This window comes from Gorilla gorilla, chromosome 3, assembly GCF_029281585.2.
Source record: "Gorilla gorilla gorilla isolate KB3781 chromosome 3, NHGRI_mGorGor1-v2.1_pri, whole genome shotgun sequence".
Lineage (NCBI taxonomy): Eukaryota > Metazoa > Chordata > Mammalia > Primates > Hominidae > Gorilla > Gorilla gorilla.
Window position 1 is genome coordinate 91,458,082 of NC_073227.2, and position 22,067 is coordinate 91,480,148.

General features: G+C 38.1%; 1 protein-coding gene across 3 annotated transcripts in view; it reads left to right on the forward strand.

Moving 5' to 3' along the window:
- SLC4A4 (solute carrier family 4 member 4) overlaps positions 1 to 22,067 on the forward strand; it is a 388,838-nt gene that overhangs the window by 63,079 nt on the left and 303,692 nt on the right. For all 3 annotated transcript variants that reach the window (XM_004038792.5, XM_031010225.3, XM_019025724.4), the window contains exon 3: positions 5,331 to 5,510. In XM_004038792.5, coding sequence (XP_004038840.3) covers positions 5,331 to 5,510 — 180 coding nt within the window. The remainder of the gene's footprint in view (positions 1 to 5,330; positions 5,511 to 22,067) is intronic.

Genomic DNA, 22,067 nt, shown 5'->3' on the forward strand with positions numbered 1-22,067 from the left:
CAAAAAAAAAAAATCACTTGTATTTTATTAAAGTGTTTAGGATTATACATACTTGTCCATTTCTTGTTAAATAAAAGTGTCAACCACACAGTGTCCACTGTGCCTGGACTTGATACTATAGTTTGGTTTAAGTTTTCTTATGCATATACTTTTAACTGAGATTTTTTTTTGGTCCAACAAGTAAAGTCTTTGCAGCATCTTTTTATAATCTGTCACTCATCCAGGGTCTCCGCCTCTTCTACATTTTTCTTTTCTTAATAAAAATAAATAAATCTCTTAATTTTGTTCTACCTACATTCTTCTTGGCAATAGCTACAACATGTCTTGGGCATCTTGGCAGAAGACCAGGTTATATTAGATATCAGCCAGGGAAGGCAGTATTTAACTCATATTTTGGGAATATTGCTGATTAGTTCTGAAAGAAGTGTTTAAAATGCTGCATGTTGTAGAATTTTTGCTTTGAACTGGAGAGAACAGAAATTCAGCTGAAAGAGTAAGAGTGTGGCTATAAATCAAATCTGGAACATACCTCAGTGTTTAATTAGAGATGTATGTAAGAGGCTGGAGGTAGGGGATGGATGGTGGGAGGTGGGGAAAGGTAGACTTCTGGGTAAAGATTTTACCTGTCCTTTGGTGATCTTTTAGATAGAATACAGTACTGACATATCAGGTTAAAAAATTATATACTACCTTATTCCAAAAAGCTTTAGGGTGAAGGGAAAGTAACTGTTGAAAAGTTGGAAGAATGAGGTTGTGTATAAAATGCACGTCATGAAACTCTATATGCTCACTACGGGTTTGCCTAAAATTTGTCTGTTCTCTTGTTAGCAGCCAATGAGGAAGGTGACATAATAAGTTATTAAATTTATGATATAAATATAGTATGTTTTACAGAACACACCATCAAAGTAGTGATGAAGCACTCTACTAGTCTTGATACTGAGAACATAGACATATTTCTCCTGTGGGATTTTATGAAGAGAACACTTCATACAAAGTTAACTGGTTATAATGTCCTTGGCTTCCTCAAACTGTGGTTTTTGCACCTGTACAATGGGGATAGGAGCAGGATTGCATGAGGAGGTAGATATAAAACACCTCGCAGTGCCTGGCATGCTTGTAAGCATTCACCAAATAGTTGCTATCATCTGTATGTACAGTAAACACAGCAACATGTTTCCCAGGAAGGAGCTAATAGATGTATCTTACATATAGAGGCATATGTTGTCAACCATCCCTCTCAGCTATAGAATTTGTAGTTTGGCTGATCTAAAACCCTTTTCTGGCTTGAAGGTTTTCATACTTCAAAGTGTTAAATCATCCTTGGTAGCAAAATGTGTATTTGTGAAAGCCACCTTAATTTGAATGGCTCCAGAGTTACTAAGTGTAAGTTTTTTGTTTGCCAGAAAACATTGTAGCAACTATGAGAAGTACGAAGTTAGGTTAGAAATATTTCAGGAATTGGGATAATTGGATGAGTTAACATCATAGTACTTCCTACTTGCAACTGGGGTGGAGCATGTAAGGATGGGAAGAAACAAGAATCACGTAGTGATCATTTCTGACATTCAGAGATACCCGGGAAAGCCATGTTTTCTTTCCAGTAGTACTGGCTGTGGTACGGATTGGGAGATATTCCCAAGATATTTAGAGTTTGTTGGGAACTTGCACCATCTGTCAGAGAAAGGCATGCAGGGTATTTATTTGAACACATGATACTGAAGCCACTGCCAAATCAAGGACTGAAAGCTCTTTGACAGCACACCTAAATGAACACTGTCAAATGTAGATTCCAGTAGTTTTACTTCATGAAGTTTCAGTAGCAAGAATGTAACATTTATTTTGATAACATTTAAAACAATCACTTCTTCCTCATACATTATAGCTCTTAAAATTTTTTCCACTCCTCCTTTTTACATTATCTTTGGAAGCAGTATTTCCTGAGTTTTCTAGTGGAGAATTTTTTTTTTTTTTTAGCCTAGAAAGTTCTGTATAAGAAGCAGGTTAACTATCCCTGATTCTTTAATGGTCTTACTGTTTTGTAGTCCCTTGCAGGGCTGGAAAGCTTGTCTGTCAAGTTTCTCCTTTTCATATTACAGGGAAAACAATACTATATCCTCAGCTTTGTGACTCCCCTAAGAGCTTGCAGTCATTTCATGAGTTATAATTTTAAAAATAGTCATCAGTCTTCATGACATATCCCTTAAACAGGTAAAGAGATTTTAATGAAAATAAATATTGAGATCCACATGTGATGTTCTCATCAATCATAGCATATTTTCAACAGTAATGATGCTTCTATTGATCATGATGACAGGTATTCTGTGGGGGCAGTGAGAAAGCTTCCATTGCAGCTCATTTTACTTTCGGTGTTTTGGTTACTTGGCACATATAGCTTATTAAGTATTTGATTGTCCCTTTGAGACAGCATGTCTGTATTACCCCATCCACCAAAGCAAGGCTATCTTGCTCTCTTCTTATAGGCAAGGAAGCTGAAGTGAGAGAGGCTGAGAAGTAACTGATGGAGCAGAAAGCACTGTCCCTGAGCCCCTCAAGGAACTATGTTCCTTGTCCTCTACCTGAACACAAGACAGAAAAGGAAAATTTAGTTACCAATCATGTGTGAGAGGAGGAGGATGCTTTAAGTTTTGAATTGCTCAGCTCAGTGGCATGATTTCCTCTGGCAGTTGGTGGAAGGCAATATCTTCCTCATCCAGGGAATATTGTATTTTATTGTGCTGTAAGGATGTCTACAAAAAGTTCATTGCCATATGAGTACTAGAGAATGGTAGCTTCGCAGAGGCCATCACTAAGAGTTTTAAAAAATGGTCAAGAGTGGTTGCATTAGACAGGAGTGGGAACAGAGAGTGACTGCAAATGGATATGAGGGTTCTTTTTGGATTGGTGGAAATGTTCTAAAATTGGATTATGACGATCGTTGCACAACTCTGTAAATATACTAAAATCATTGACTGTATCATTAAATGAGTGGATTTTATTGTTTATAAATTACACCCCAGTAAAGCTGATTTTAAAATGCCTAAAATTTGGCATGTCTTGAGAGGAACAACATTTCTGCTTGACCTCTGGGCACCATAGCACTTCACAGTGCAGTGTCAATTCTGAAAGCTCCCACACCTGTGTGGAAGTGCACAGGGAAAACCAAGAAGGAGGAGTTGGAGGAAATGGGGATAGACAGAATCTGTTGCTGAGAGGATGCCTATCATCACGATGCGAACAAAATGGCACCACTTATGTGATAATGACAATTCAAAGTAGGTTCCAAAAAGTCAAGTGCATTTCTCTCCAGGGTTTGATGGCTCACTCTCTGAACTGGCCTAACTCTTTCATTAGATTGACAATGATGACACTTCCTAGCCAGTAATCTTACCTTAGCATCTTATCCACCCATATAGACTGTCTATTAAATGATTTGAACAAATGTACTATGCAGATTTGGGTAAATATAATTTAAAAAATCTTTCTATATAACATCAATATGGCAATGTAGCTTAATTACCATTTTTTGCTTAGCCGCCATATTTAATAAGGTGAATAGAAAATATTTAATGTGACAGGTTTAAAAAAATTTTTCAACCTCTTTATTTGTGTGTGTTTTCTTGAAAACAACCAAGCATTTCGTGTTTGATTTATTGAAGCAATTGGTTGGCTTTGCTCACTTACATTGTTGAGACTTGAGATAAAACTTCAGGACTCCCTCAGTAACTGGAGCACAGGAAACAATTGACACTGTTTCTTAATTCACATTGTTTCTGAGACATTTCCTACTTCCTAGTATAATATAGCTTTCCCATGAGAACCATTTGCTTGCAAATGGTTAGACATGATAGATACACTTCTCACTGGCACACATTCTGTGGGGAGAATTTCACTGTGTTTTGTAGTAGCTGAGTTGCTGCGTGTGTGTTGGGAAGGAGGTCCTGCTTTATGTAAAGATGCCTCCAACTTCATTCAAGCATCTGATGTCTTCTTTTGAATACTAACCCATTCACTTAGGTTCTGCATTGCTTAGCTGGAATATCTTTCCTGAAGGAGCATATAATTCTTTTAAGCCTGCCAATTTAAGGAAACACCCCTGCCAATTATGGTGTCTTTAGATATACCCCGTAGGTTACTGTGGAAAGTAGTTCATGACAGTTTGTATCATACATACTGTATGTACATGTATTTGCATGTAGGTATGTGATATTGGCTGTGGCATTGCAAAGTTGTCATCAAGGAATAATTCCAGAAATGGGAAATAAAACCCATAGATGAGAAAATCTAATCTAATTTGCAGTTCAGAAAAAAATGTTCACATTATTTCTGAAATGGTAGTTCCTAAAATACAGAAGTTATGCTGTATTTAAAGTGAAAGTAGAAGTTTTTCAATTTAAAAAATGATGTGGAACTTTGAGTTTCTTTCTTTTTTGTCTTATTAGATTTTGTAAAAATAATACCACTTGTCAGTTTTGCAGCTCCTTCCATCTAGAGAGCTGAAGGCATTTCACAATCTTTTTTCCTCATGCCCTTCTCTTCAAGGCAATTTTTGCTGGGCTCGGTTTATTTTTATCATTGCAACAACCAGTTTTTAGAAACTTTTGGAAACGAAAAAAGAAAAATGAGAATGGCACTGTAGCTGACATTCATTTTAGCTGTTTCCTAGTGTGAACGTTTGAGTATTTCTAAAATCTTTTCTCCAAGTATGTCTTATTTTTCTCAGTTTGTCCCAGTTCTAAGTCTCTATTTTGCTGATTAGGTAAAAAAAAAAAAAGTTTTAATGTAAAGCCTTACCCCCAGCAAAATGACTTTTTGAACTTTGAGTTAAATCTTTATTTTTGCAGCGCCAGCAGCTCCTTTTCCAGCAGGCACTAACCCTACCCAGTATAATCATAGACTCATGTAAGGCTGAAACTGGAGGGCCCTCTAGGGATTACCCAGTTTAAGTCTCTCCTTCTAGAAATGATGAGAGGCCCAGAGTGGTTAAGAGATACATGCTTAAGGTCAGACAACTAATTGATGGCAGAGTATGACAAACATGAAGGATTCCTGATTTCCAGTTTGATATTCCTTGGTTTTCCTAAACAAAAGTAGTCTATCTGGACAGAATTAGAGTACACTCTCACAGAGTCCTAGTGTCAGCCACTAGCTTGAATTATACTGAAGCTAATTGAAAATTGGGAGGAAATTTTATTTTTCTAGAGTTTGCCAAATATAGAATGGTAACGTTGAATTTATAGACATTTTCTTCTGATCTGTGTATCTTGTGCAATTTATCTGCAGTAGAGAATGTGGTTTGAACTGACTGGTGATTTGTGTACCTTCCTTAGGCCACCATACCATTTACATTGGAGTCCATGTGCCGAAGAGTTACAGGAGAAGGAGACGTCACAAGAGAAAGACAGGGCACAAAGAAAAGAAGGAAAAGGAGAGAATCTCTGAGAACTACTCTGACAAATCGGATATTGAAAATGCTGATGAATCCAGCAGCAGCATCCTAAAACCTCTCAGTGAGTACTCTCTGAGCGTTGGTGCCTCTCTCTGCCTCACTCCCATGTCTTTGAGAAGGACACCTTTTTGAATCTTGGGGCTAAAGGGGAGGGACACTGTAATACTGAGATGTTTAGAATCTGTTCTAAAGGATAGTGTCTGTGGAGATGCTTTGCTTGTACCGGCAGGTTAATCTAGGAGGTCATCTGGTAAGATTCTGAGTTGATCAGAAAAGGTCTGACTAAGTTTAGGCATAGCTGTGTATTCTACATTTTTATGTGTAATAGGGTAGTATTGCAGATGGTATTTAACTACAGCAATAAACAGTAACTGGAAGACTCTTAAAGAATTTTTTGCATTGTTTATGCTTAGAAATAGGTTCTGTTGAGACAGCAGGTGAAGATGAGAGTGTATGTCTATATATTTACATATCTTACCAAATGTCAGCATTACAGGTGACATAAAACCAGGTTATGAGCCAGGTCAGTGATTTAAATGGGAATTGTGGAAAATCATCCTGTAAGAGAGGTCTGTAGAGTGACACAGTTGTTAAGATGTTGAATGTATTAGATGTCATACACTGGATAAAAGTGTTACTAAGAGCAGAATAGCAGGAGGTCAAAGAACACCCTTGAATTCAAGTGATAGGATAGGCTGTGTGTTTAGATGTATGTTTATGTTGCTTTTTGTTTCTTTAATGTGGAGAATATTTGGCTACATGGGCCAAATATTGTGGCTGAACTGAGAATGAATATGTGCAGTAGAAACACATGCCAATTTTGGAAGATTCCCCAACAGGAGTTACACAGTGACAGCTTTTCATGTTGGCAGAGCTCTGTACATTCTTCATGTCTTTGCTACAGTTGCAGAAATATGGACCCTGCAATAAAATGCATTATGGATGGCACAGATAAAGATCGGGTTCAGTCATTGCAGGTGATGACAGGCCAAATTAGAATGAACAGCTCAAGGGTGTTGAAAAGTGAATTTACAAAGTTAAATTAAAGAGGGTGTGAGGCATAGTGATGTGAATTTTTTATAGTCTCACCGTTGGAACTGAGCAGGTGGCTTAGGAAGCTAGAGAAGTGTGGTGCTAAGAGGAGAAATACAGGTGGACCATCGAATTAAAGACAGAAGCTTGGAGGGGAGCTTGAGATGGATCATGAAATCTAAATTAAAAGCATTGAAATAAATTTAAGACTTAGAAGGACCAGAAGGCAGGAGACTCAAGTTATGTACTTTTCACTGAAGTACTGGGGGAAAGTCTGTCTGAAAGGGATCCTTTATGTATCGATTAAGGTAGTGGAGTCTGTTTTGAGAAAAGGCCTTAAAATGCACATAAACATGGCACAGTTAATAGTCTGGAGGAACAAAAGATAACATTCTTTTCCAAATAAATGACTACCATTTATCTTGATGTACTCTGTATCCGTCTGTCAAGGCCTGAGCCAGTGTCAAGTGTTCTGTCCATTGTGCATGTGATTGTCTACTCTCTCTCTTTCTCTCTCTCTCTCTGTGTGTGTTTTATAACTTGTCTTTCATTCTTCAGATTAGAACAAGAGTGCATCATCACTATTAATGTTAAAAAGTAAAGAGGTGCTCACCTAGACAAATGGGCCCAGGAATTTTGAGATTAAAATTATATATCAGCTTCTGAGAAGGGCGGTGGAAACAGTGCCAGCAGCGCTCAGATAGGTCATAAGGAATGAACAGATCAGGAAGATGCTGAGACCGCATGTGTATCAACCATAGAATACTGTTGCATTCTGTGGCATTTGGGGACCAGTTTGGATACAGCATGTAAAATAAACAAGGCAATCCATTCTCTTTCCCCTCAGAGGTTTCTTCCTGGGGGAATACTGCATTATGTTGTATACTGGTTTTCTGAAGGGATCCTATGGAGAGGCAGTTGTTAAGGACTAAATTGTTCAGTGATCATAAAAAAATTATTTATAAATATGCATTTTACAGTTTTGTTCCTGCTGATCAATGTTATACACTAATATGCCTTTGGCATATTTGATATGAGTTATCCAATTTGACATGAAGATTCTCTTAGAAATTGCTGTATATCCTCAGCTGCTTTGATGGATTGGTAGTTAATTATTTGGTACAGTTCTGTTTAAAAGTCAGAGTTTTTGCACCTAGATATAGAAAGACATTTAACCCATGATTTTGGGGGAAGCCATAGGGCTCTGGCACCAACGTGATGACAAAATTGTTGTGGGAAAACTGAATGAAATACTTGCCTACTATACTATTATTGTCTCTCAAGAACAGCCACATAACAGTTTCTGTTGTTCTGTGACCTATGGTGTTTGAGTTGCTTATGTCCATAGACATATCACGTCCCGTAGACCCCACATGTGTCTGGCAGTGCATGATGTGATGCTTATACTTCTGAGAAAAACAAAAACCAAAAAGCCCACATATAAATAGTAACTTGATGGGAGTCATCTTTGATTCTTTCCTTGCTCTCACCCTCATATGCAATCCTTCAATGATTTCTGTTGGTTCAACATTTAAAATAGATCTGAATTTTTCTGTTCTTTTCAGTTTTGCGGTTACATTTTTGTCCAGGGAATCATCACCTCTTGCATAGACACTGCAGCAGTCTCTGCTTTTTAAGTATTTCTTCATAGAGAGGCACCATTGATCATCATAAAGTGTAAATTGGATCATGTCCTTCCTCTGCTGAAAACTTCCCATTGTCCTAAGAATAAAACCTCAATTGGGCATCATGGCCCAGTGTCTTTCTAGTCCTGTGATGTGCCATTCTCTCCTTGCTCACTTTACTCCAGATACATTGATATTGGAGTTCCTTGGTGCTAAAACCTTTTCTGCCTCAGGGCCTTTGTTCATGCAAACTTGTCTTCCTGAAATGGTCAGCCCATTCTTGTCCTGGTTAGTTTTTCTGTTCCTGTATGTTCTGGCTTTTAAATTTTACCTCTTCAGAGAGTCCTTTCCTTACTACTCTCTCTAGTGCAGATTCCCCTTCATTATTCTTTCCCAACGCCTTATGTTTCCTTCAGAATATATGTTTTAACATGTGATTTTTGAGAGCTTACAGGTTTGTCTTGAGCTGTTGCTGGATTGTAAACTCCGTGAGAGCAAAGATCAGGTTGTCTTGTTCACTTTGTTATCTTTGGCGGCACACAATGCCTGGCACATAGTATGTTCTTCATACGTGTTTATTGAGGAGTAACTGAATGAATGAATTACTACAGAGCAAGATGTAAGCATTGCTTTAATTGGTCTAAATATTTCTTATATCCTAGATAGAGATCCAGCTGATTTTCTCGTTTTTAAGCCTGGAACATCGTATTTATATTTCCCTGCCCTGCCTTTCTCCCTTGACACATAAAGTCTGGTCTTCGCTTTTAATTATCCCACTTTGGAAAGTGCCTCATTATTTTGTCTATCGCCAAAGTGGGATTTTGGTCTGGGTAGGTAACTCCCAAGTGTGTGGAGCTGCTTGTTAACCACAGGTGAGGGATGAAACTGAACCGCAAGGCACATTAATTTTTCATATACACTTAAAAATGCTCACTGTTCCACAGAGCAGGCAGCCCCCCTTCAGAAGCCATATTAAGGTGACATGAGCTGGCACCGTGGCACATGCCTATAGTCCCAGGTACTCCAGAGGCTGAGGTGGGAGGATCATCAGAGCCCAGGAGTTTGAAGCTGTAGTGCTCTATGATTGCCCCTGTGAATAGCTGCTGTGCTTCATCTGTGGCAATATAGTGAGACCCTGTCTCTACAAAAACATGAAAGGGCATTTAGAAGAAGTAAACGAAATATCTTCCAGTATTTAGGCACATTAAGGAGATGGCATAATTAACAGGTTCATTTAGTTTATAACCTAACGCTTTCTATTTTCTTCATGGCTTTGGTGTCAAGACTGGGTTTCTAAAAAATAAATGAGTGTTTGATTTTTACACATTTGGAGCTCTGAGGAGGAAGCGAGCTAGCTTCGTATCCCCCTCTGAGCTCAGCAGCAGCTCCAAGTCCTTTCACAGCTGCTATTCCCAGTGTGGCGTCAGAGCTGGTGTCCCAGCTGGGGACACAGAGAAGGAAACGTGTGTGAGAGCGTGGTGCGCTGAGCCGTGGGGAGAGAGAAGCTGGGGAAGGAAAGCGAAATGGAAGAACAAGCAGGAGAGACAAGGGAATGAGGAGGTGGTGTGGAGTGGGTGGTTGAGAGAAAAGTTAGATTGTGCTCTTTCTTAAAAATAATCCTTTTGCCTCCTCCACTGTGCATTTTTTTTTTTCCAAGTTAGCAGCTGCCATCCTCTGAGGGTTGCCCAAAAAGTGGGTGGGAAGGTGGTCCTGGCTGAGATAGGCTTTGGAAACACAGCACACCTTCCCAGCCTACATGGTTTTGGCCTCTGTGCCTCCCATTTTGTTAGTGTCCAGGGATACTTATGGGGGCATCACAGGCTACTTTGTGACTGTAGAGATCCTGAAGATGTGTAAGATGGTAGGAAACAAAGCTACAAACAGAACATCGTGTTCAGCATTTTGATCTGATGTGTAAGATATTTCTTGACAAGCATGAACATGCATTCATGCTTGGAGGTGCTAACTGCCTCTCACACACAGGTCTTGCCCGTTGTGGAATCATAGCGCTAGGTATGTCCATACAGACACTCATTCAGTCTTGTGGTATTCTTTTTTAGCTTTTTGGATGTGTACCAGAACTGACGGATTTATGCTAGTGAACATTGTTCTGTGAGCCTGGGACAATGGATGCTGGTTGGTGATCCAGTTATATTCAGGAAACTGAAACAGAGAAATGGGCAGCTGCTTTTGTTTGGTGCTTCCGGGTAAATGAACAGAGTAGCTTTTCATAAGAGCCAAGAATATTTGGTGTTGTGTCATTTGACTTCCCCTTTTCCCAGTGCACACCCCTCCCAACCTGACCTCATACTTCTGGGTACATTTGTACTTTTTCTTGATTTTTAAAATGTTTTCAGGCAAGATTTTGATACCATAAAATAAGGTTTCTTTAATTTTCTACATGCCATTGGTATTCTCAAAAATCGATCTATATATAGGAGAAAAGGCTTTGGAAATGTATGAAAATGAGGTAGACCTGTCCCAGTTTAAAAAACAAAACACAAACACAATAAAACTATACCATCTCTTTCATCCCCTTCTCTATTTTTCACCTTATATAAGTAGGAGGAAGTATTTTGTCTTTAGGTCTGAGTACAAAAGCTTTTTATATTAAAAAATGTTTTAAAACTTACAGTTTGCCTTTTCAGAAGGGACACTTGTGTTGTAATTTTACTGGAAAGGGAGCATATCAGAGTGGTTAAGAGTGCATATTTGAGCCAGATTACTTGAGTTTGAATCCCAGTTCATACCAGCAGTGTAACCTTGGTTATTTACTTAACTTCTTTGTGCTCTAGTTTCCTCATATGTAAAAAGGGGATGATCGATTTTAATCATAGTATTCTGAACATGAAGTGAGCACTGCATATAGTCAGCAATAATGGTTAGCAGTTATTATTTTGAGTTACTATGATTGCCTTCTTCAAGCTTATCTTTTCCTATCCATCATACACAGGTAATGCCAAAAACTTGAGGCTAAAACTCTGTAGAGCTTAATTCCTTGTAAACAATAACCACTATTCTTTAAGCTCTTCTGGTCTTTTCTGCCACAAATTCTCACTAGGTGTTCTTTTGCTTTAGCTGTCGGCTTGGCTCTTGGCTCCTAACGGCGTATTTGGGAGAAGCAACCTAAATTCAGTCTCTTATCTTGCCAGTGAGTGTCAGTCTGCATGTTGGCTGGCAGGTGAGAGGACCAAGGGAACAAGGACTTCAAGGGGCAGAGGTGCTGTCTCTTGTGCTGCTCTTTTTTGTGGAATACTGCCACCAGCAAGTGGCTTGGTGTACCAAGGGTGTCCTTGAATTTAGTCAGCAGTTGTAATTCCCCGTTCTGGATGCCTGAAATCAAATAGACTGTTCTGTCTTTTATAGGAAGGATCTCTTTCTGGCTCTTTCTTTGTGTTTCTTTGTGAAATTAATCTGGTTAAGAAGGGCTGTTGGGTGGGACAAGTCAGCAATTTGGAGGCAGTGTTGTGCAGAAAGGAAAAATATTTGGCATACTTGTGTTTTTGGTGGCAATGGGTTGGCTCAACAATGTTGTGTTTTGTGTGGTACAAATAATTGTTGTTTATTCCTCTGTGATGCTGATGAATACAAGAGGACTGTGTCATAGTGCTTCTGCTTCTTTAGCCAGTTAACTGCATAAGTCTCTTAGAGAGCCTTGAGTTTCTGAAATGCAGCTCTCTTGAAGTCACCTTGAAGTGCCCTTCAAATGGCAGATTTTACACTATTCATTTCTTGTTGCCACTGGCTATTCTATTCTAATAGTTATTCCATGTTATCATGCCATGAGATGTTATGAATAGTGTGTTTACACGTGTCATGGGAGAGTTGATGTTGTTGCTATTTATAGTGACTTATGAGTTCAGGAGACCTCAGAGGGTTCTAGTGTACTCCATGTGCTGGGGTACTCAGGGCTAAAAAGAGATTGTGACTTAGGGTGGAAAATGGGGGGAAACCAGAATATTGTGCAGAATTTCAGTGTGAAATTTACTTTAGTGAAGTAAATGGGGTATAAATGACTGTCTGCCACAGGCATTACCACCTAAGCGGAAGGCAGGTCACATCCTGTGGTTTGGGATTCAAATTTACAAGGCAGGAAGCTTGAATGTGTATTTGTGAGTTTGTGTGAGTATGTGTGATTTGAATGCACTGAAAAAAAGAAAGATATTGGCAAGGGTCTTCTTGAAATAGTATTCTGTTTAGGAATTTTTTCATATAGAAGGAAATAATTCTTAAAGAACAAGGGTTCTTAATACCAGGGATTTAAATTCAGGGCTTTATGAGTATGAACTCATAAATGCAGAAGTAGTTGGGGTGAGGGACCACGGGCCTACTCTATAAATAAATTCTGCGGAATTCTTCCATGACCACAATCTGGAGGCAGGAATGTTAGGCTCTTTTAATAACTTTCCCATGGATAGGAGTCTTACTTGACTTTTCATCACTTTTATAGAGGTGTTGCGAGCAAGGAGTCTCCATTTTCCTGGTTAATATAGAATCAAGATCCAAGTTATCCTTTATCCTTCTCTGTTCTTTTTCTTCCATAGCCAGCCATGCACTGAGCACTGTTGGTTTTTCCTTCAAAGTTTCTCTTATGTCTGCCACTTCCTTTGAATTCCTAAGGCAATACTTCTTATTTGGAATTTCAGCGTTAAGTTCATCCTTGAAATAGAAGGGAGTTATTTCAGACAAGGCTGCCAGACATCTAAAATATTAGTTCTATAGTCTCTCCTTAATTAAATAACAAACAAACAAACAATCCTTTTTTTTTTTTTCTAGCGAACAGTATTTATTCCCCTTTCCCCCCTGGGTGTCATTTCTTTGGGAATAGAAAAATGACCTTGTTTTGTGTATCTAGCCAACAATTCTTTTTTTTTTTGTTATACTTTAAGTTCTATTGTACATGTGCACAACATGTAGGTTAGTTACATATGTATACATTTGCCATGTTGGTGTGCTGCACCCATTAACTCATCATTTAACATTAGCTATATCTCCTAATGCTATCCCTCCCCCCTCCCCCCACTCCACAACAGGCCCCGGTGTGTGATGTTCCCCTTCGTGTGTCCATGTGTTCTCGTTGTTCAATTCCCACCTATGAGTGAGAACATGTGGTGCAAACAAACAATCCTTCTATTGCTCATCATTAAAGTAATGAGTAAAGCAACAATGTAACAAAGTTTCCTCTGCTACTTTCAATATTTTATGTAGTTTAATGAAAATTATAGGTGTACTGTGTCTCAGCAAGACCACTTTAAGTTCATTTTTATGAACTCATAATAACTTCCCCAGTTTTTGAACTCTTGCAGCAAGTATTATCTACATTACACAATCTGATACTTAGATCTGTAATGCTTCAAATGGTGACTTACCTCTGTCATTCAGATGTATGTCATCTCTTCAGTATTATCATTAGAGACTCAAAGGCAGAGGCAATATTGCATGCTTCTTTTGAATCATGTTCTGCAATAGCATATTTGTTGAGTGGATAGGTAAATAAAATGCCCAGAAATTACCCATTAGGTTAAAATAATCTGGTCTATCCAAGAAAATGGACAACTGTCTTGGTTAAGAAAATGCTGTCCCTTCAACCTAAATCCTTACTGAAAAGTGATTAAAATATAAGTAACCAAAGAACTGTCCACTAGAGTGAGTTGAATCATGGTGCAATGAAAAGAGAGAATACCAGGAAAAGTCTTTTTTTTATGCTGTAGTTCTACAATTTGCAATAACTAATTTGTACATAATTAAAATAGAAATTGTCCATGTTTTTAAAACAGAGATAAAAGTGCTACCTGTGTATTTTTTTTCTCATGGGAAATATATTAAAATATTAAAATGCCTGAAAACATGAAGGTAAGTGTTGGAATGCAAAATATTATAAGACAGCATTTCTTTAAAGAACTGTATAGCTTTCTGAGTTGGAATAAGCCTGCCTTTGCTTACGATTATTTATTTAGGGTTCATATTCCACTGTGTTGAGTGAGGATAGAGCATAAAAGAGGTTACTTATGGCAGTGATATTTGTTAATTACTGAATGTGTCACTGAGGCTGTTTGTGGAGTTTTTTTTACATAGAGGACTTTAAGAGTTGGTACTATATGTGTATCTGGGATAGATATACAGATTAAGGTCCATGTTGCTTTCAGAGATGAAATAAGATGACTTTAGCACCCTTGTCAGGATTATGATTTACTGATTCTGAAACAAGAGCATAACTGGAATGTTCTATTCTTTTGCTATTTGCCAATTAGCAGAATTCTATTATTTAAAAAAACACATTGCACATGATATCCTTACTTTAGAAACTACTCCTGATGGTGATGGTATTGTTATTCAACAATTTGTATCAACATTATCTTTTGTCATTTATCAAAATTTTACCACAAAGACCACAAGATAAAGCAATTATATTTAACTGATTCTACTTCATTTATGAGGCTTTGGGTAGGAATAATTTAAGTGTAATGGAAAATATGACTTCTGGATGCAAATGTTCAATAAACATGTGGGCTGTCTAGCTAGCTGTGTTCGTTCAAAGCTGAAGTTGTTTTCCTCAGAAAATAGGGCAATTTCTGTTACCAAGGTATGGAAATAGCAGTTTCTATAACTAGAAATTTACCGCAGATTCACCCAGTATCCAGAACACATGCATGAGCAACTATAAAATCCTAAGTCAATTATTTGTCTAATTGTGCTTTGTTACTTCTTGTGACACTGCTGAATGCCACAAACAAAACAACCAAGCAGATGGGCAAAAACGCTTCAAAAGGATTTTAGATTATTTTTTATTGATGTCCACACACAGACACAGCTAATACTCTTCCTTGCTCCTCTGATTCCTAAATATAGGTTTTGAGCAAAAGATACGCTGGTTAAGAAAGACTGAAGATAGGTAGCTGGCATTCCAGTGGCCATTTCAGTTAGATCAAATGCTAACCAAAGTTTTCAAAAAGTGTGGCGGAAAGTTTTCTGAGCTATTGTTTGCATGCTCCAACTACACTTGGAAGGTTTATAGATTTTTTGCTCTTCGTGAAACTGACTTTGGAAATCTGTCTATGCTATATTTTCCTTAAACCTCTTTTATCCTATTATTTTATGATTCTTTCTGACATTAGTAAAAACATCTAAGCAGTTAATACAATAGGATAAATTTGAGGATGTTCTTTGTACATTTTTGTGTATAGGAAGAAGTGGCCAAGATGCTTTCCTCTTCTGGCAGATGGAGAGAAGGTGCTGTCTTTAGTGATTGAGTGCGAGTGGGGAACCTTTGATTTTGTAAAAGGCTCATACAAGTTCAGATGAAAAAGAAATCAATCAGGGCAATGTATAAGAAGAAAAAACATCCTGGAGACTATAATTTATTTTTAAATAACAATTGAGTTTTAAAAATGTCACTGATTTCTGTATTTTGGCCAGTCACAGGGAATAGAGGGGGAAGTGCAGGGATAACACTGAAAGTAAAAGGAGAGAGAGAAGATGACTTATTCTGAGAAAGAAGCAGAGGAAGTAGAGGAATGCCATCAAGAAAGACAATGAGATTAAAGAAAAATCACTGGGTGAATGGCAAGGGCTAACATCTTACCCCCTCAAAATAGAGCTCTCTATAACTTAATAGGACCAGCTCTCTACATCCAATCCTCAAACCGGTTTCAAGTGGCCTCTACCTGCCTTATCTTTAGTTTCCTAGGGATAGTTTTTTCACCATGATTTTCAAATGATCATAGTGATTCTCTAACTATTTTCCCTTTATTCTTATGTTATCATTACCTCCTTATGTTGGTTTTAGACTCATCTCTACCAGATGTTCCTCCTCTAAGAAACTTGGGCCTCGTCTTATAGTTATGCTAGTCCTTTTCCTAATACCTGATTTTTAAAATTACCAGCATACCATATGATAAATATCTTTAGCTTTCTAAAATTTCTTTTTAAACATACCCTAGTCTTCTAGCAGATTATTTAATATAACTTTCAATTCTATACTTTAAAAAGTATAAAATTCAGTTTATACTTTTTACAGGAGGTTACCTCAAGTCTTTGTTCAGCCACAAGATAAAGCTGGACTAAGGTCCAGCTTTAACAAAGATGCTACCCTGAGCGTCCACACCAAATCCAAGGCTGTCCTCTTGGTAGTCTGCCTGATGACAGAGGAAATTCAGAGTCAGGCAGTGGGACTTTTTTGGAAGACAGCTGGGTCTAGGGGAATTTTTGTAAGCAATGAACCATTCTTTAATTGTGAAACCACTGGATGTGGTTAGTAGTTTATTTTAAAAATACCATATGTTAGTTCATTCCTATATACTGTGACAATCATAGTTTAATCAAAAGTTGCTTGTGACATTTCTGTTAGTGTTTATAAAAGAGTGGCTTGCTTCCTTGAAATCCTGAACTCTGTGCCAAATGCCAGCACATTGACAATTACAGTTTGGCTTTTAGGGAATTGTGCAGCTTTTTGAGTATGTGGTAAGTTTTAATTTATTTTTGTCACTTTCACTAATTTGTCATCTTCTTAAATGGAAAAATATTTTCTCAGCATTTTGTTTGGTAAATAGGGACTTTTACTCTTTTCTCCATGGTTCCCCGAGAGGAAATAAGCTAATGTAACTGCTTTTCGACTCTTTTTTTTCTGGCCAGAAAGCCAAATGAATGCATGATCTCATTGAGATATGATCTGTTTGTATGAACTGTAAGCTTGTAAGCTTGTCATCATCCTTCATGGTACTGGGGCAGGCACCTGGCTAGCCACTGTAACAGGATGAGGAAAGAGATACAGCGAGATCCCTGAGACTTCAATTCAGTGCAGTGCAAGTCAATTCATTTCAATTCAGCTCACTTTAATCCAATCTAAGAAATATTTATGGAGTACTTTTTAGGCATAGTCCTGAGCACTGGGGCTGTAGAAATGAAAATTTCATAAAAACTGACATTTTGGTGGGGGAAATAACACAAATCAGATAAATTTAAGAGAATGTGGTAATTACTAACTACATCAGCATCAGTATCAGGAAGGATGAGATGCCTCATTCATCCATCCATTAAAAATATTTATTGAAGGTCTACACCATGTACCAAGTACTGTGCTAGATGTTGGGGTGATGATAGTGAACAAAATTAAAGACTTTCTACCCTTGGGGAGCTTGTAGTCAGTTTGGAGAGACACTAACTAATCAAATACCTGTACAAATAAATGTTAAGTTCTACCTTTGGTATGTACTGTTGGAGTGTGGCCCATGGTGCTGTGAGATTTGATAAAAGGTAGGTTCTGATCAAGGTAGGGAGGTTAGGAAAGGCTTCTCTGAGAAAGTTATGCTTGAGTTGAGATCTGAAGGATGAGAAAAAAAAATTTTGGTGAAGGCTGTAAGTGAAAAAAATACTGCAGGTCACAAGAAGAGCACAAAACAAGGCTCTGGGCCAGGAGAAAGCATGATGAGTACAAGAGTGGTTATCTAAGGCAGGCCATCAACGCTGACCAAGTATGTGAGGCCTCATTGAGGAGAGTTCCATCTAAAAAATAATTTCATTATCTTTGACTAATATTTGAGGAAATGGCCAAGGTGGGTGGATCACCCGAGGTCAAAGTTCGAGACCAGCCTGGCCAACTTGGTGAAACCCCATCTGTTCTAAAAATACGAAAATTAGCTGGGTGTGGCAGTGTGTGCCTGTAGTCCTAGCTACTCAGGAGGCTGAGGTACGAGAATTGTTTGAACCTGTGAGGCGGAGGTTGCAGTGAGCCGAGATCATGGCACTGCACTCCAGCCTGGATGACAGAGTGAGAGTCTGCCAAAAAAAAAAAAAAAAAAAAAGAAAAAAAAAGAAAAGAAAATGAAACGTACCAATTTCAGGTGAATAATTATGTGTATTAAATGCCATGATAAAAGCACATCTATATATAAGGCATACAGTAAGTTGAAGTACTGATTTTTAACCTGAGTTTAAATGGAGCTTTATGGTTATGATTCTGTGTTTTTTCTCAACATTGTTTATCTGCAGAACCACTCCCAACTTCTGCTTACGTCTTATAACCTTTTCTGCAAATATTTATTCATATGATATCAGTGTGCCAAATAAAGTAGTGTTTTTTTTTTTTGCCACTAGTGAATCTCAGCAAAAGCTTTTGGCATTGACACGTGAGGTGCGCTCTTATCTTCTCAAGTGGCTCTATGATTTTGTCTATTTTCATGTACTACTCCACTGGCAGCCAAGATAATCCCTTAAGGATACCAATTGTACAATTTTAGAAGTATAGAAGTTTGGAGGGGCAATTCATTCTGGGTGAATATTTCAGTAGCATTGGCTGTAAATCATACCCAGGCCTTTTCTTTCTGTGACTCACGTGATGTAAGGAAGAGATCAGATGACGGGGTCAAGAGGACACAAAACCTCAGCCCTGCTTCTGCTCCCTCAATGACTTCCATCCAAAATGACTTTACATATGTCACCAGAGCATGGAAGTGTTTATGGCGATTTATACTTTGGTTTTGGTTTGTTAGCTTATTTTGTCATAGTTAGGACAAGAGGAGACATTTCTGATGCAAAGGGAGATTTTCTTTAGCCAGAGGAATTTTGAAACCTTTATTACTAAGTACAACAGAGTATTTTTGTTCATTGTACTTTTGAAGTCTGTGATCAGGAAATGTATTTTCTTTAAAAATAAATCAGAAAAGGTCTCAGGAGGGCCTCAATGACTGTAATAAAATGTTTCTCAGAGCACTTTTTATGTTTTCACACTTTGCTTTTTTCTCCTTTGCTGCAAGTTGCAGTTTTCCATCAAAGTTATTTTGGATGGTGTTGAAAGTTTTCTCTGGGTCTTCGTGCATAGTTCAGAGGGCGTTCAGGGAATTGACTAAGCCGAGTTGACTATATGTTGCAAAATGTTTTATTTTTGTGTAGTGCTGTATAACATATAGAAGCTTTCATACACAGAACCCTAACTGTTCCATAGCCCTTGATGCAATCAGAACAAACATTATTCCTGTTTTAGAAATACAAATCAGAGGTTCCCACAGGCTAAGCAATTTGCCTGGGGTCACACATGCTGTGTTGGGAGTCAGAATTAGAACAAGGTCTTTGGACTTCTGGTCTGACCCTCTATACTAACTATATGGTGAAGCTGACATAGTGGAGTTGTTGGGCTAAAAATGAGGAGCCTTTGATAGGGTGCAGTCAAATCTTGGAGGATTCCATTATTCATTTCCCCAAAGCTGGGTATATTCAAAATTAGAAAATTACAGCTATGAATAGTTGTTTTCCACTTGATTGGTCTAAAGTCAACTGAATTCTAGAGAAAACTCCTTTGAAAGTGTGTTGCCTTGGAAATGGATGATCGTAGCAGTATAATAGCTTTTACCGTATTTGAAATTCCAGCAGTTTAGGTGACAGTTGTGTCTTTCTGAAGGGCGTGGGCAGATTCTGAACGGGCTTTTCCCGTTGCTCATCAGCTTGGCCATGGCTGCTCTTATTACAGCAGTCACTCATTTTCACAGATGTCTTTAAAAATTTTTTTTTGTTTTTCTTTTCTGAGTTCAGAACATGTAGAAGTAACTTCTTTTTGGCATATTGCATTGCATGTCTTTGCCTAGCAAGTAGTTGGTGTTAGGAAATGTGCATGGACTTAAGTGGGAACACATAACGTTTGTCATGTACTATAGACTTAATAAAGGCTGTTATGTCCATGATTATGTTTAATCCTCGTAAGAACCTTGTGAGAAATATAATGCCAGTGTTATTGTTCCCATATTTTACAAATGAAGAAAGCAAAATTTGTTAAAAAACTATTATACAGTGGTTAAGACCATAGGTTTGGAATCATAGTTTGTGTTTAGATCCCAGTATACTTTACTTATGAGCTTTTTGATGGTGGGCAAGTTATTTGACTGCTCTAAGTCTCCATTCTCGTGTTCTGTGAGGTAAGATGATAAAGAAATATACCTCACCAGGTGGCTGTGAAGGTTACCTGAGTATAAAGCTTTCAAAGGGCACTGGCAAATAATACAGCTTAGTGTATATTAGTTATTATCATTAAGTAACTTAATCACATTCACACATTAGCAAGGAGAAGAGCTGGGACTTGAACCTATGACCTTTTGTTTTTTTTGAGATGAAGTCTCGCTCTTGTCCCCCAGGCGAGAATGCAATGGCGCAATCTCAGCTTACTGCAACCTCTGCCTCCTGGGTTCAAGCGATTCTCTTGCCTCAGCCTCCCGAGTAACTGGGATTACAGGCGCCTGCCACCATGCCTGGCTAATTTTTTTGTATTTTTATTAGAGGCGGGGTTTCACCATGTTGGCCAGGCTGGTCTCGAACTCCTGACCTCAGGTGATCCGCCCGCCTCGGCCTCCCAAAGTGCTGGGATTACAGGCATGAGCCACCATGCCCGGCCGAACCTGTGACTTTTAACTCCAGCTTCTACCTTGTTATTTTTCCAAAATACCAGGAATTTCCTTCTTTCTCTTCTCTATGGCAAGTGGCTGCTACATTAAGTTGTTAGTGAAGGGGATGGGTTTTGGAATAAAAGACTTGGGGATTCTGTGAGAACATTTGACCTCCTGGAATAAATCAGCAAGTTACTTAAAAATGTAGAAACACACTCATTATTAAGAGCTACTTGGTTCTAACCCAAACTGAACTTAAAAACATCCCCTACTCTGACTCACATTATTAGTATATGAATACTTTTGGATGTACCAGTTATGTGATGTATCCACTGTCCTTAGTAGGGGATTAAGGATGGATGTTGGATTCCCACATTATAAGCCCCCTTGCTCCCCTCAACCTTTCCTTGCATGGACCTGGTGAGAGTGAGGGGTGAAGCTCATAGGCTCATTGGGGAACAAACCATGGTCTCATCTGCACTGTCTTCTAAGCAAATCAGTTAGATTAAAAGCAAAAGAACAAATTAGCTTGAGATACTTACTGAATTTGGATTGTCCCTTGAAGTGTTTACATTTATTTCCATCCTGCCTCTTCTCTTCTAGGGATCCCTGCTATAGCTTTTTGGACAGCCTAGGTAAGCATGGTGGCTGCTGTGGGTGCCCACCACTACACATCTTTCACGTTTGCCTGCAGGGGTCCTCAGTGCTGCACCATAGATTATGTCTATGTGGACACCTTCACTTGTTTAAATGTTCACTTCTCTGATTATAAAAATAATAATACCTGACCTTTACATAGTGCTTGACAGGTTACAAAGCATACTTGTATACATAAATGATTCTGAGGGATCTTTAGAGGTTATTATTTCTGCTTTACATGAGAAAATATAGATCTGAAAGGTGAAATGAACTACCTCCAGAGAGGGGACAAGTGTGAGAAATAGTTAGGACTTGAACATTCCAAATCTGGTGCTCTTTTTACAGTACCTACAGTGATATCGTCTCCCGGAAATGAATTAATGTGTTGGCTAGTTAATAGCTTCTCACATTCTACAAAAGATTTGAGGGGTCTTGAAATAATAAAATATGGGTGGAAATAGAAACCAAAACCAGGGAGAACACACAATATCCAGAACCACTAGGATTAATATTGTTCCTACAGTTGAATTTAATTTGTCTTTGAGCTTCCTGGCAGCCAAGATAAAAAGAGGCACAATTAGTTACATATTTCTTATTAGAAAAGGAAAAACATGCTACAGAGAAGTGGAGATTTTACTAGGATTGTATTCAAAATAATTGTTTTGCTTGAGGCCATAGATAAGGAGCAATAAGAATAAATGAAGATAATGCTCTCAACAAAAATTTATAGCTACTCAATAACATGAAAATGCATTGCAAGGGGGCTAACATTTGCTGGGTGCCTATTATATGTCTAGCACTCTACTAGTGCATATTTTATTTTATTCTGCATATTTTATTTTATTTAACCCTCATGAACATTTAATGATCACAACTATCTTTTAAAGGTATCATTGTGACCATTTAATGATAAGGAAACTCATCCTCAAATAATTTAAACTATTTCTTCAAGGT